Source organism: Corvus hawaiiensis, chromosome 5 (assembly GCF_020740725.1).
Source record: "Corvus hawaiiensis isolate bCorHaw1 chromosome 5, bCorHaw1.pri.cur, whole genome shotgun sequence".
Taxonomy (NCBI): domain Eukaryota; kingdom Metazoa; phylum Chordata; class Aves; order Passeriformes; family Corvidae; genus Corvus; species Corvus hawaiiensis.
The window spans coordinates 71,036,814-71,051,838 of NC_063217.1; the positions used below are offsets into that span (position 1 = coordinate 71,036,814).

The 15,025-nt window shown below is 38.9% G+C and overlaps 1 protein-coding gene across 11 annotated transcripts in view; it reads right to left on the bottom strand.

Moving 5' to 3' along the window:
- KIAA1109 (KIAA1109 ortholog) overlaps positions 1-15,025 on the bottom strand; it is an 88,925-nt gene that overhangs the window by 22,186 nt on the left and 51,714 nt on the right. For 9 of the 11 annotated variants that reach the window (XM_048303191.1, XM_048303194.1, XM_048303190.1 and 6 more), the window contains exons 42-55: positions 14,391-14,610; positions 13,529-13,687; positions 12,339-12,514; positions 12,073-12,248; positions 10,742-11,448; positions 9,344-9,571; positions 8,881-8,974; positions 7,825-7,875; positions 4,753-4,959; positions 4,403-4,641; positions 3,550-3,794; positions 2,936-3,041; positions 867-964; positions 581-766 (exon numbers count right to left, since the gene is read on the bottom strand). In XM_048303191.1, the coding sequence (XP_048159148.1) occupies positions 581-766; positions 867-964; positions 2,936-3,041; positions 3,550-3,794; positions 4,403-4,641; positions 4,753-4,959; positions 7,825-7,875; positions 8,881-8,974; positions 9,344-9,571; positions 10,742-11,448; positions 12,073-12,248; positions 12,339-12,514; positions 13,529-13,687; positions 14,391-14,610 (2,892 nt within the window). The remainder of the gene's footprint in view (positions 1-580; positions 767-866; positions 965-2,935; positions 3,042-3,549; positions 3,795-4,402; positions 4,642-4,752; positions 4,960-7,824; positions 7,876-8,880; positions 8,975-9,343; positions 9,572-10,741; positions 11,449-12,072; positions 12,249-12,338; positions 12,515-13,528; positions 13,688-14,390; positions 14,611-15,025) is intronic. The other 2 variants (XM_048303187.1, XM_048303188.1) reach the window with 2 other exon arrangements.

Consider the following 15,025-nt stretch of genomic DNA (forward strand, 5'->3'; position numbering starts at 1 on the left):
GTTGTGTCCTTTCCTCTTTTTCTTCTCTACCCAAAGTCCATTTGAGGATCTCCAATATTTTTGCATTAAGTTGTGATCACAGTATTATTTTCCTTATTTACCATGAATTGTTAACTAACATAACTATTTATATATCGAGATCCTCTATTGTGACAGTTGATTTATAGGTCCTAAGATTTCTATTTGCTTGTATGTTTCTAGGCATTACAAAATACTTTCATATCCTAGAATAAGCAATTCCAGGTAACAGCAGCTTTAAGAATACAAGAGGTACAACAGTCAAACCAAGACAGACAAACTAGGTCAAAATGTAGGTCCAGCAAAGTTTGGATCTTCTCTGATCTTATTATTTCATTCAAATATTCTAAAAAAACATATCAATATCAACAAAAGTTTTGAGTTTGACTCAGTAGAAAGGCTATCACTGTTCCAAAGGGCTAAGAAGTTCTAAGATATTAATAGTATGGGGAAAAAAAACCCCAAAACAAAAAACCAGTATGGTACAACAACCTCTTGGCTTGGTTATATAATTTTTAAATCACTATTAAGAACATTACATGCAAAGGTTTTGAGCACTGACCTGATGTTTAACAATCTGTCCCAGTGCCAGGTTCAAATCCACCTGGCATTTTCCAAACAGTTTGAGGTAGCTGCTACTTCCAGGCATTGCTTTGGTTTGCAGTCTGTTGGAGAGCTCAAGTTCTATCAATCCCGTTTCAAACCTCACAGCACGCATTGAGGGAGTTGTAGCCGTCACTTGAATTCCCTAATGGATAAGGGAGGTACAAAGTTACGAGCATCTGCTTCAGAGACATGATGAGAAAAGGAAAAAAAACCCCACCACTGTTTTGTCATCATAAGATTACCTTAAACTGCAGGCTCAATGAGTAAAGAAGAATTTTTGGTTTATCTCCATCTGTTGTGCCATCGTGTTCATTCCAAAGAGGTATTGGCTGCTCCCCTCCTGTACACGTTAAATATACACAGTCAGAGTTTTAACAAAGAAAGCATTTTAAAACCAATAGATATAAAGAGGTGACAGTGAATGAAGCCTCATTTTAAAGTGACTAGCTGAAGATTTATAAAAACAAATGAGGATTGAAGACATGAGTGCAGATTCATTTTCTTACATATCATTAATAGCCCTCTACTGCAAATGAAGGAAGAGTGGTATGTTCCTCCCTCCTGGGAAACTTTCCACAGGAAGTCTCAAAGCCTGTAAGGAGTAACACCTACTTTTCAAAAAACATGTTATTTGTCCCCTGCACCAATCTATCTCCTACTTATCTGACAATACAAATTCAACATTTGACCAAATACTATGCAAATTCCATGAAATGAGGAATCGAAATGATATCAGTATTTTTCAATGAGAGGAGGAAAGAGTATTCTACAATTATTTTGGTTTTGGGTTTGCTTCCTCATCCTGGCACATTTCATCCCAAGTTATGTGCCCTTGAAGCAATCCTGGCTTTAATTCTCCTTGAGATTTATCTACATTGCAACTTGTATTGTATAGGAAGAGCTTGCTGCTGGAAAAGGTTAAGCCATTAATTCTCTCCAAATATGCCAATTCTTCTAATTACAGTTATTTGATGGTAAGAACAGGCAGTTAAATCATGGATTAAAAACACCCCAAACAACAACAGTAAATTTTTATCATTCCATTTTGTATCTGGATAATTTTCTTTTAATCAACACTGCCTTCAACTTCTAGAAGCAATTATTATGGAGTGTCTGTTCATTAACTAGCTCCCAATCTGTACAACTTCACCTCAAGTAATTGGCACTTACACAGTTTTTATATAAGGATAATATGCAAATGATATTTTAGTGCAACACAAGCCATAATTAGAAAAAACACTGTAGCACATTACACTAATTGGTACTTTCAAGCCATTTAAAAAATTACTTTGCTCCAAGCCAGGAGGACCAAGCCAATTTCTGCCCCCATTGTTCTGCACTGAGCACCCAGACCCATGGATTGCTGACCTGACCATATCCCTGCTGAATTACCCCAATATGGAAGGCAACAGTCACATTTCAAAAACCATCAGGCTGCTACTTGCAATACAAATTTATAGTCTGGAAAAGCAGAGAACCAGCACTGGCCCTAAGTTCGTCACATAAAAATGCAGGGGAGATTGAAATGCAGGGTCTAAGGAACACTGTAAAAGCTAATATGGGTTTCCTGGTTCAGCACTGTATGCTCCTCTACAAAAAATGTTCTCATAGAATAATGACAGCTGTCAGAAGAATTATTGTTCCCCTAAGCATTTTCTTACTACCCAATACTAATGTATTTTGGCTGGAACAAATATCAGGGTGTTTCTTGTTATCCCTCAGGGAATTTATCATTTTCCATTTTCTCCACTACATTTTTTAACTGCCTCAAGGGCATGTCACGTGGACCTGCACAGTCCTTTTGTTGCATTTGTATACCTGAATATATATACACACACACAGAGGTACATGAAAAGATGTAGATGTACACACAGACACTCCTTTCACTTAGTTACCACTTGTTATTCTTTCTTTCCCCATGTTGTTTCCAACTATTGATGAATCTTTACACTAAAAAATAGCTGCATTTCTGTAACAGCCTTTTAGGATAAGTCAAAAAGTGTTTAAATCAAAGTGAATACAGAAGGTAACTCAGCCAAGGTCATGCCATAGATAGACACAGAGACTGATGTCCAGAATGCCACACAACCCTGCTTCCCAAAAAAAATCCTGCTTATGATTGACCTAGAATAATTTCCAGAGCCTCTGTTATTATTTCAAAGTCCTGCTCTGCTTCCTGCTGCTGCTTGCAATCATAGACATGAAATGATGGTATCTGTAAAATAAAGAGCTGATCCTGAGAGCTGTTAATGTTACCATCAAACAAGGTTTGAGGATCTTACTTAAAGCTGCTTTTACGTGTTCTGCTTACCTGAAACCTTCTGTATGACCTCATTTACTTCTTTCATGAACACTTTTTGCACAAACACTAAATGGTTTAAAAGGTCAGTTGTGAGATTATGTTCAAAGGAACCAACCTGCAGAAATAGAACATTTTAGAACAAAACTTAGTTTTAAAAATAGTGGATTTTTAGGGGTTTTTTTTAGCTGCAAACATCAGAAGTCTCAATTACAAACATGCCAGACTATTTTCTGACTAAAGAATTACAGTTAGAAGAAATGCCCTGCTTTTCCCCAGCAGGCAGGCTTGTTTTAAGCACTTTTCTCTCTGGGAAAATTAACTATGGAAATTGGCACACAACTAGAACTTGTGAAAAGAACACTCTGTGTCGAGCAGAAAGTTTTCTATCATTAAGATTCTATGTCATGTCATTATTCTATTTATGGAGCTGTCTAATCCCAAAAAAAAAAAATAAACCAGCTATACAACAATAAAATTGTCTTCCAATTTTTCAGTATTTGGATTCAACCGGTAAGCCTGAGAGTTCTGGAGGAGGCAGGTTGTTAAAAAAACATGAAGATGCACAGACAGAATTGTAAGAGAAGGGAAATAGCAAGTTATCAAGATGAATCTTGAACACCTACCTCAGCCACACAGCGCAGGTAGTTCCCCTGCAGGTAGTAGCCTTGCTTGGCAGGGAGTTCATCTATGCTCCAGATCTGGTCAGAGTAAGTGTCATGCTCTTCCATGACATATTTCCCTGACATGGTGACAGGAGGCAGGTTGAGACTGGCCGAAGGAGGAATGGTCGACATGTCAGTGGCAGAAACTTTTGAAGTGAAGCGCAGTCTGTGATTTGGAAGCTCAAAATTAAATCTGGTTTGGGCACCTGTAAAAGGAAGGCGGGAAAAGAAAAGGCATGAACTGGCAAAAGAATCTCTTATTTATCCTTAAATTTAAGAACATTTTTTGAACAATAAAAAAAAAAATTAAAATGTTTAAAATGTTATTGAGGTATACAGACCTAAAGAGCTATATATATCTACCCCCATGATTCTGGGTTGTCTTAATTTCTAAAGTAAACTAAGGCTCCACAGTAATAAATGGAGAAGGAAGTCATACAAACCATCTCAGGTGTACTGAGACCTTATAAGACTATTCTCAAGTAGCAGTACAGATCATAATTAATTAATCAAGGATCATAAACTGATGGCAGCAGTCAGAGTGAAGCATCCTGAGAGGAGGCTATATATGAATGTATGTAAGTCTTCACCTGCTCTTGCATTCTGCCTCTGCAAATTGCATGTAACAACCACAGTGAAAATTCAATCAGGTGGCCCTGCAGAGAAGTCCACATTAAAAAAAAACTCAAGCTGATGGCAACAGATTCAAACAGATTCTAGCTATAATTCAACAGAAACACTGAGTGCTTTTGGAGGCTTATAGGAAGGCCAAACTAAAAGCAATAATGTTTTTAAAGTTCCAGAGAACTGTTACCTGTCATTCCATGACTCCTCATTCTTCCCATCTTGTATTCCGCCTTCAGGGAGGGCAAGAGCGCTGCTCCAATAGCTATCCCATCTATCATGGCACTGAACTTCAGCACTATGGGCTTCTTTTCCAAGCCTTCTGGCAGCTGTGGGAATTCATTTGTTTCTACCGGAGTTTGATTGATACTTGTTGGAGTCTTCTCTGAGGGCAGAGGAGTCGCCACATCTTCTTTGGCTGGTTGGGGCCTGTGGACCACGACAAAGAGCGGAAAACCCTTCCTGTTATTCTGCCTGGCTCTCCCCCAGACACCTGAGGTGGCAAAATCCTGGAAGTGGGAGGGGTTTGGGAGCACTCACGTGGTGGAGGGCTGCCGGATGAGGTCGGAGATCTGCTTGGAGAGCTGGTGGGAGCTGCGCACCATCATGCTGTGCAGCGTGGCCGGGTGCTGCGGGATGTTGATGCTGATGGCGCCCACCTTCACCACAGCCGCGTTGTTGGTTTTCAGCCCCCTCTGGGCGCTGTACAGGGCCTGCGATTTGGCAATGCTGCACTTCACCACAGTTCTGACAGCAAAAGGGAACAGCAGTCATTTGCACATCCTCCCAGTTGTAGGTTAAACTGAGTTTTGAGGTGTTAGCTGAACTTCGAAGTAATTTTGTTTGTCAACTACACCCACATTCCTTTTTCTTTCACTTTACACACAGATGCACTACATGCCACAAACAACTACGCTACACTTAAAGGAACTACACATCATGCATGGCAAAAATACCAAAAATACCTGTTAAAAACTGCTATTCTTGCCTAAAGTAAGGTCATTTCAGTGCATACACACCAGGCTGCACATAGACAGACAAATTTACACACACAGAAACAAAAAAAGAGCCTTCCATTTCAACTCCTGTTCAGGAATCATCTTGAATCATCCTTTTAGTAAAATGACTTAGTAAAATCTGATTTTAGCATCCAAATAAAGTCAATGGAGGAAATACTCAATATTAAATACATAGCAACTGATAAATGAATTTGTGAATCAATACTGATGTTTACTTCAAACATATTATTCCAAAATACATCATCTAAACTTTATTTTAATGTTGAGAAGGATATGGTTCACAATGGTTACCCAAGATAAAACTGCAACTGCACAAAGCTGACAATTTTTGATGTCATAACAGAATTTTGGCATAGCAGAGTTCATTAAACTCCTATTAAAAAGATATTGGGATAACACATTAATGTCCCTATGGTCAATTCCTGGAGGGTTACCCAATGGAAGTATTTTATGCAGCCAATACAGAATTGCAGCCTCAAAGAGAAAGACATGTAGTTGTCAAGATGCAATACATCAGCTAAAATGGCTTAAAAATAGACTATAAAATTGCAACATCCAATGCAAGTTTCTCAAGTACTATATTTCAAGGGGTATAGCTAAACCACTTTTTGTATCCTACTTAAGTTGTTTAAAAACAGTTTGGTCTATAAACTGTCTCGTGGTGAAAGATATAATAGTCTGTGAACTCCACTCTCTAAGTAATGTTTCTTCTTTTTCTTATGTCAAAATATCAGCAAGCCCAAGGCAACCCAGATGTGGAAATACAAACCAAAAAAAACAGACATCACCCTTCTGCTTATAATCAAGAAATATACAGCACTGAAATGCAAACACTGGCCTATCAACAGCAAATTAATTGACTGAAGCTCAAGGAACATTCTCAGATTTTCACAGCTATGCAAGAGATGCAAGTGACCTAAAGCAGTTCAGAATTAATACTTTGGGGCAGACCATCAGGTAGAAATTATTTCAAAATATGTGATGTAGGAAACAAATCTTAATTCACAACAATTTTCAGAAAAACATTATATAAATAAACATTACTTAAGAAAAGGCCAGACTTGTTTTAATCCACCTCTTTAAAAGAAAAACACAATTATTTCTCTTGATGTTTGTTTATTTCCTATTATCTTCCTGCTACCATTCTGACTCAGCTGTTGTGAAGCCAATCAAGAACACATTTCCACCCCCATCTGTAACACAAAATACTATTACATTCAAACCATTTTAAATGCTTCCTTAATTAAAAAAGTATTCCACCAATTCAGCTGTTGCAGGAGAAAAAACCTCAGCAAAATTAACTCTGCTTTTCTCCTAAGGTATTTTCATATTTCATGCAACTAATTAATTTCTCTGCTGCTTGCCTACAAAAAACCTACTTCCATGACAGAATGAAATGTGGAACAACTGTCTGGCTATCCATTTATTATTAAAGATCTGCAGTTTGCTTACCTACAGTGATATGCCTACAACAGATCTGGTTGTATCTAATTAAAATCATTAATCATTATTTAGGTTTTATACCAGTAATGCTTCCAGAAAGAATTCTACATTCTTGCATCAATACCATAAAAAAATCACTCTCCAGACAAATTTGTGACAAAAAGTCTTTGTCCTGCTATAGAACTGACTACAAGGCCAGTACTCTACAGATTTTTGGGAATGTTGTAAAAAGGGGCGGGGGGGAAGTCAGCAGGAGGCCTGTAACACACAGGAACTACTACACTGAGTCAGCTGAAAACTCAGGCAGCAGCAGATACCTGAGGTGTAAATAAATGATCCTTCCTTTAATTTCAGCCATCAGGAATTTACTTTCTAGGCCAGAGGCTGTATTGTGTTCATGACTCACCACCAGACCTATCCTACATGGATTTATCCAATCCCTTTATAATAATGTATACTTTTGTTGACCACATCACATGGCAGCGAATTCAACAACTCAGTGATGCACTGGTTTAATGCTGCTACCAGACAAAAAGGAACACAAATCCCACTATTCTCCCTACATCACTTGCAGCTTTACAGTCCTTCCAGAGGTATAAGGACATTTAAAAGTTAATCCTGTATTACCACAACACTGAATACACAGACACAGAGAGGAAACCTACACCCACACACACAGATCTGCAGCATGCCTGGGACTTAACCCAGCACACAGGTAAATAAAGAGAGAAAGGAATGGCCCTGTTCATGATGACACCACAACAGGGACTATCACTCCAAGCACAGCAGTTCCAAAGCAAATCTCACCTGCATGCTCCCTTACATTTATCAACAGTATTTCAGCTCATTAAAATAAGCACAGGACCAGATCTGAAGAACTTAAGGACCAGTCAAACCATTTTAACATTACAGTAGTAAGTGCAGTGTAATAGCAGCCCCTAAAACTATATTGCTAACATTTACAAGGGCTTTTTTTGGCAGGTATTTAGCAGGCTTCATTAAAAACAGCTTATCTAGGTAACACAAGATGTTAAACCAAAATGTATTCAAGCAGCATCTGCCTACACAATCACACATAGTAGGAATGCAGCCATTAGGTACACAACACAGAGTTAATTCCAAGACTATTAAACATAATAATATGACATACAGAAACTCTTGTTTGGCTGTGCTTGTAGGAGATGTAGGAAAATCCTCCAGTCTACAGATGAAGATTGAAGAGAAAGCAAGAAAAACAAAAACAAAGCAAATAAAGAATAAACAGTCATGCAAAATTAGTCAGTTAATTACTTGTAACCCACAATATGACATTTATTTTCAAATTTACCAAATTGAAGGTTTTGGGTTTACTCATGTTTGTTCTTTGCTCTTGTTGTTTTAAAGATTTATCATTATTTTCCCTCTTTCCTTTTGTACCCTCCCTATATGTACAGACATGAAGGGCTTCAGTCACCTTCAGAAACTCTTTGTGACTCTTAGATTGGAACTTTCATTTATCCCTCTGAAAAACTTACTGGAATCAATTTCGCTGAGGAAATTATAAAATTCTATATGTTTTAAGTTCTATGTAGCATCTTCCACACTAACCAAGAGTTAAAAGGAGAGAGAGAAACTCAAGTCACATTATTTAGCCCCTTTCTTACAAGAGTCAGGTTCCAAGACCAGTCCACATACTGAGGGTTACCCAGCTAACACCCAAATTGTGTGAGGGTGATCTGTGCTACAAAGAGTCATGGTTCAGCTGTTGTTCTGCAACTCAAACAGAAAGAGATGCGGCTCTTTACAAAGAAAAATAATGCGTGGCCTTTTTGAGTCTGTGAACCTGGCAAAAATAAAAAACCCAAAACAATGTGGATGCTGAGCAAGTGATTCATGATGTTCATGCACAGGAAATGATTCTCTCCCCCTCCCCTGCCAGGTTGTGTCAATTATATAAAGGCTGGAGAAGGGATATTAGAACTGTAAAAATAACATGAGAGAACAAAGAATGATGCATTATGAGAACTGAAAAATGTATCTATTAAAGAAACACTATAGATCTTAAACAGGAATAATCAGCATCAGTAGATTAACTACTCCCTAAAAATCTTGTATGGTTTGAACCTGTAAGTTCCAAAAAGCAATTAGAGGCACAAGAGGGAAAATACACAACTTATACCACTTCTATGCACTTGAACAATTTTAAATTGTGAGACTTCCTACTTACTGGATATTTGGGGTAATTCCCTCCAGCAGGACGATATTGACACCTCCTATGTGAGCAGTGGCACATGTCTCAGTCATCTTTTGATGTAGCACATCTTTAGGAAAAAAAGATATATGACAGCATTTCAGTCAATAAAATACGTCAGGTATGCCTACTGCTTTTAAAAATATTGCAGCAGAAAAATAACTGAAAAATTACAGCTTTAGCAGTCACATTAAATGATGTCAACTGTAAATTGTAACAAGAAGAAAGCTTTTAGAAATGAATTACTATCTTCTAAGAGAATTTCCTCCATGGCACTTCCAGAAAATCTTGCATCCTTTTAAAATCCTTCAGCATCCTCGTAATAGTTTTTAAAAGAACTTGTTGAATATTATTATATTACACACACATCACACACGCACACGAACATGTGAAACTGCCAGCGAATTTCACTATGGAGAACACTTTTAACTCATCCCACCTTTCATTTTTTCTTTCAGGGTGAAGCTGCCATGGATTCTTTTCAGCTCGGATTCCATGGTGAGGCCACCAATGTCAGCCTCCAGGTGGGTTCTGTTCACCATCCCTATCCCAAAGACGATGAGGGTCACGTGCTGTGGCTCCGAGGTCACCAGGCTGCGCTTCCGCCCGTTGTCCTGCTCGTTCTCAAACACCACCCTGCAGGCAGGCTCAGTGGGGCTTCGAACACCTACAGAGACACCAGCAGTTATTTAAGGGTTTATTTGTCATAAATCCTTGGCATATCCCATATATATTTGTGTTTGAAACCAAGGCTCACTTATCTTGCATGTCAACAAAACTCCTCAGGAAAATTATCTGTGCCTCGCTCACTCCACCCTAATACCATTGCAACTGAACCAAATCCAAGACACAATGAAGACAATAATGAGTGATGTGGTTTCACTATTATTCAAAGATATGCTCTTATGTTCCTTATATAAATATTTGTAATTATCTAATTTTATTGTTATACCAGAAAAATGCCCTGACAGTTTCCAATTGTCCTGTTTATTTTTTTATCATTCCACAGGCAAAGGTTCTAATAATTCTGTTTTGGATGAGCAAGTTTTCCTTTTCAACACTCAAGAGCCTAAAAGCAATGGAAGAAAATTTACATTTTGTGCTGATATCATAACTGTGGATATGATATTCCATGCATGAAAGACACTGGTATCTATTTAATACAAGTTCTCATCTAACACTTCCTCAGTTTTTTATTCTTTAGTTAAAAGAAGTCCAAGGAAAATATGGCTAATACAGCAACTATACCATCCTCTGCATATTTACAGCAACCTAAGCTCAGCAACAAAAAGAATCACGCTAGTCAGCTCTCAAATTTACTCTGCTGTGTTGAAATACATTGGAAATAGCAATAATTACACCAGATCTCAAAGTTTTAGGTGAAATTATAGCAAAACCACCTGTAATCTCTGTGGGACTTCACCAAAATCAGTATTTCACCTTTCCTGCTCTCAAGGCTCCCTTTTTTTTTTTTCTTGTTGTCAGTCATTCTCAAGGCAGAAATTGTCTCCCTCTAAGTGGCTTATGTACATGCTTGCACATTTTCACAGAATGATAATAAACAGCATTTCTGGTAGCCCCTTGAACACAAAACAGCACCTCAGAAGGAACAAACTCAATCCACATTACACAGTTAGTGACAAAAATTAAGCTTTTCTTTTGAACGTCATCTTGGTGAACTAATCAAAAGCTCACCTCCATCCTCACCACTTGCCCCTCTGATCCAAGTTGGATGTGGTGGGCAACTTTCAAAAACCATCTTGTGACCAAGCTCTAGAATGCCACATTGGAGCAAAAGCACCCACACACAATTATTTGGATTCATAAACCAGTTTACCTGTTGGCCCAAAAGTTTCAGAAGACTTTTCTAAGATGCCAGTTGGATCAGAAATGAGTGAATAGAAGTTCAGTAGTTTATACATATTCTGCCAGCACTCTGCAGAGGGTTCGCTCTGTTCCGACACGGTAATGGAGTCAGAGTCATCCATATGGATCGCCACGTGGTCAACCACATCTTTGGAGCCTTTCCTGGACACTTTGGAAGTCCTTCGCTCTGACCTCCCCAGGGAATTCTTGTTCCGAGACTCTTTCTTGTTGTTGTCGTTGTTTGTTCGCTTGTTCTTGGTGTTGTTCAACCTGGTGCCTCCGTTGAGGCTCCCTCGGGAGCTGCGGCTGAAATCCGAGGAGCGGAAGTCCCTGTGCTTGCGGGTTTTGAAGGTGGGGGTCGGGGAGGCCGAGCCAGCCGTGTACCTGCTCAGTTTGATGTCTGTCTGTGTGGCCTTGATATCGTCAATCATGGTGCTGAACTGATGGATGAGCCGCACCAGGGCCATGTCCACGTGCTGGCTGATGGACTGGCAGGAAATGGTGAAATTACAGTGGAAGGTGTTGTAATAGCGCTTGTTCAAGTCATGGAAGGAGAGGGCGTTGGCGGAGTTGTGAGGGGTGCACATGGATTTCTCCATCACCACAGCACTAATGCTGAAAGTCTCTAACATCAAAGCTGGTTTGAATTCCAGAGGAGGAAGATTGACAGCTCCTTGCCTAAGGAAAGGAAAGGTACAAGTTACGACTTTGTTTCTTTTTATGAGAGTGAGAGTCAAATACATTTTTTTATACAGCCTACATCTAATTTACTGAATCCAGCCTTTTACTTCCCTTAGGATATCACCTTTTTACCACAGTCCTAAATACAATAAAATGAACTTTTACAATTTCATACTGTGTGCTACTAACATAGCAATCATCCACTAGGTTTTCTATGAAACCTAGTTTGGCATGCAATCATTCCATTATATCCTAAAGCTTTGCCCAAAATTGGTCTGGGGGAAGATTCAGCATTTTCACAAAAAGCCACATCATTATTTACAGGATTAATTATTAAACACCATTGCAGAGCCACTCAAATTCCCCCCCACTATTATTCCCACCAGCTCTCTCCCTTCCCCAATCTCCAATTTTCAAAGGCAGCTGAGAGTCAAATAGAATTCCCAAACCATTCCATAGGAAGATTTTAAAAAATATTTTAACAGGAAGACAAAATGAAAGATTAAAAGAATAATAGGATAAGGAGCAGCCCTTTAAAGTGCTTTGGAAATCTGTTGTCATGTAAAGCCTAATTTCTGTTCTTTAACCAATACACATATTTTAAAATCTCTCAGGGCACACCTTCGGGCTCGCTTGCTTTTCCTTTCCTTTGCCGTGTCTGAATCAACAATATCTGCTCTGAGGCAGTCCAGAGTTCCTGAGAAAGAGAGGTACTCTCCAAAGTACATCCTGTAGCACAGGGGCATCGCATCCTGCGACTGAATTCCCGTGTAACTTAGCAGAGGTTTGAAAACAACCTACAAAACAAAACCCAGTTATTCAGTTATGAAGACCTTGATATTTTCCATATTCTTACTCATCATTTGGTGATGTGCAACCCCACTTACCTGTGCATCTGCCAGCTGGACAGCAGGAAAGCCCTGGTTGCCCTCTTCCACACCTGCAATATCATCCTGGCTGGTGCTGTGCTGAGAGTGGGTGCCATCCAGGGTGTTCTGGTCACTGGACAGAACTGTGTTGAAGTCTGAAGCAGAGGGGATAGTAGGAAGATTGGGTGCCACACCTGAAAAATAAATACCCATGGAACACTAACACCACAGCAAATCTTACCACCACCGACTCTATTAATTCAGCAACATTAATTATATGGATACACAAGCCACAGTGAGGTCTGTAACCTCACAAAGGTGGCATTCAGGATAAAGAAACAGCCTGATACTGCTGGAACTGGTAGAGGTTGTCCAACTCAAATTTGGAAAGAGTCTTGCAGCAGAGAAACACATTCCAGTTTATAAAGGAGCCACAATAGTTCAGCAATATGTACAGCACCATGATGTTTGTAGGATCAGACTACTGGTTCAATATTAAAAACAAACTAAAACAACTTCTTGTGCCTAAGATTAATATAGCACAGCTGAAGGAGTGTTAATACAAAAAGATTCAAGTATAGTGTTAGTGAAAAAGAAAATTAAGACCCACATTTGAAAAGTCTGAATGATGACAGGCTGGCAAGAAAAATAATAAGGCTGCAATAAATTGTTACACATCTGTTTCTTTACTACATCTAAGACGTTCAGAAATATAGATTTTTCTCCATTCCCTTACACCAGTTAACCACGTCCCATTCCTAAGTCACTCTCAAAATAGATGTTTATGTTTAGTCTCAAAATTGAACTGAGAAAGAGCAAGGATTCCAATGCACACATTACAAAATAAGGATATGCAAATTGGATCAAAAATAGCCAACAGAATCGAAGGAACTCAGCAACAGAAAATGACTTTATGGCTTAACTTTTGGCAGCTACACATGGTTTTGGCAGCTACAGTGACAGTTCCAAATGTAAAAAAAAAAAAGCTGAATTTTTGGAGGCAGGGTGAGGGAAATTAAAACAACAGTTTTGCTTAAATCCTATCTTTTCATTTTCCAGTTTGCTGGGAAGTCCCACAAATACTATTTTCAATCAATTAAGTTCTGTTGAATTTAAGTCACACTCTCAATTACTTTCAGTCAGAATATGGCAAACACAGGCACAGCCAACCCAGAACCATCTCAAACTCAGCTGCAAATTAGCAATACCTGTTGGAAGGCTGTTGTGTCCAGACTTGGTGGCTGGACTTTCCTGTACGACACTCCCCCTGTTGCCCACAGCATTGGACATCCAGTTATAGAAACTCACAGAGGAGGGCTCAGACAGCAAAGGGTGTTCCGACAACATGTCTGTGGCCACAGTATTTCCTGTGCACATAAAGCAGAAGCTGCAGCATTTGTTCCATCAAAGTCAGCAAAAAACAAGGAACATGGCACGATTTCACTGGCAACAGCAATTTACTATAAAAATAAGCCTAATTCTCAAGGTTTATTCCACTAAATTATGTGTCAAACAGCACTACAAGTGCTACCACAGAAGTTACACATGGCACTAATGGATGTTGCACTACACATGGCTTTGCATTTGCTCATCTCTACCATTAGTTACAGGAAAGGAGTCATTAAGAAACCAAAATACCTCTTTTTCTGAACAATATCTTAGTCCCTGACAGCAAAGGAGAGAGGTTTTAGAGAAAATACAGTATCATATACAGTATTTAATTTACATATAAAGAAAACCCAATAACAATACACTCCGAAAAATAATACAGAGCATGAACATTTCAATGTTTCAAACTTCTCAAATTTTTGTTCCTAAGACCATTATTAAATATCTGCAAATTATCATACGCAATAGTAAACTAAGTTATTGAAATATTAGCCTTTTTGAGCTACTTACAAGGTCAAGAAAAAATGACCTTATTTATTCAAAAAGACTCATAAATTGAAGCTAAGTAAAATCAAGACTAAGAAAAGCAAAAATATTTTATTTATTCTGTTAGTTGCAATTTCTTTTCCCAACCTGATGCACTCGCAATTCTCCCTCTGGCTTACTTATGCTACATCATACCTGTTCTTGTTAAAGAGCTACTTTTAACTGCAGCTGTACTTCTTTGAGGAGTCCCTTCCAAAAGATTGTGCAGGCTAGGAAAACTCCCAGTCAGATAGCTGAGCAGACTTTCTTTCCTTGGACTTTCCCTAACTCCCATTCCGGAGCGGCCAACGTGCACTGGTGAATCTGTAGCTGTATCTCCACTGGTGTAACTCAAGGAATGATATGGATGAATGCCCTGTGTGCAGAAGAAATGAATGAAGTGCTGTGCAAACTGAAAAAAGGAAGCAACATCTGGTCTGGATATGAGGCTGGAACACAATAATTTTACTACAAGTTACTGGAGAGCTTTGCCAGTCTTAGATTTTGTATCATGATAGTTAAATCCTCGTTTCTGCTGCCATAAATAAAAGATCAAAGCCTATAAAGGTAAAGGCACATCCTTAAATGAAGGATGCACATGAAGTTAATTGGCAAGAAAAACAATAAAGAACAGATGTAGAATATAGGCCAACTGATGGAGCGTCCCTTTTGTAGGGTCAGGAGCAGACCCTCCATGTGTTATAGTTACTTTTTGCATGCGTTTATTATCGGCAGCTATGGAATCCCTTCTGAAGAGGCCAGCTACAGCCCACTTTGCCCAGGTGCCCAGC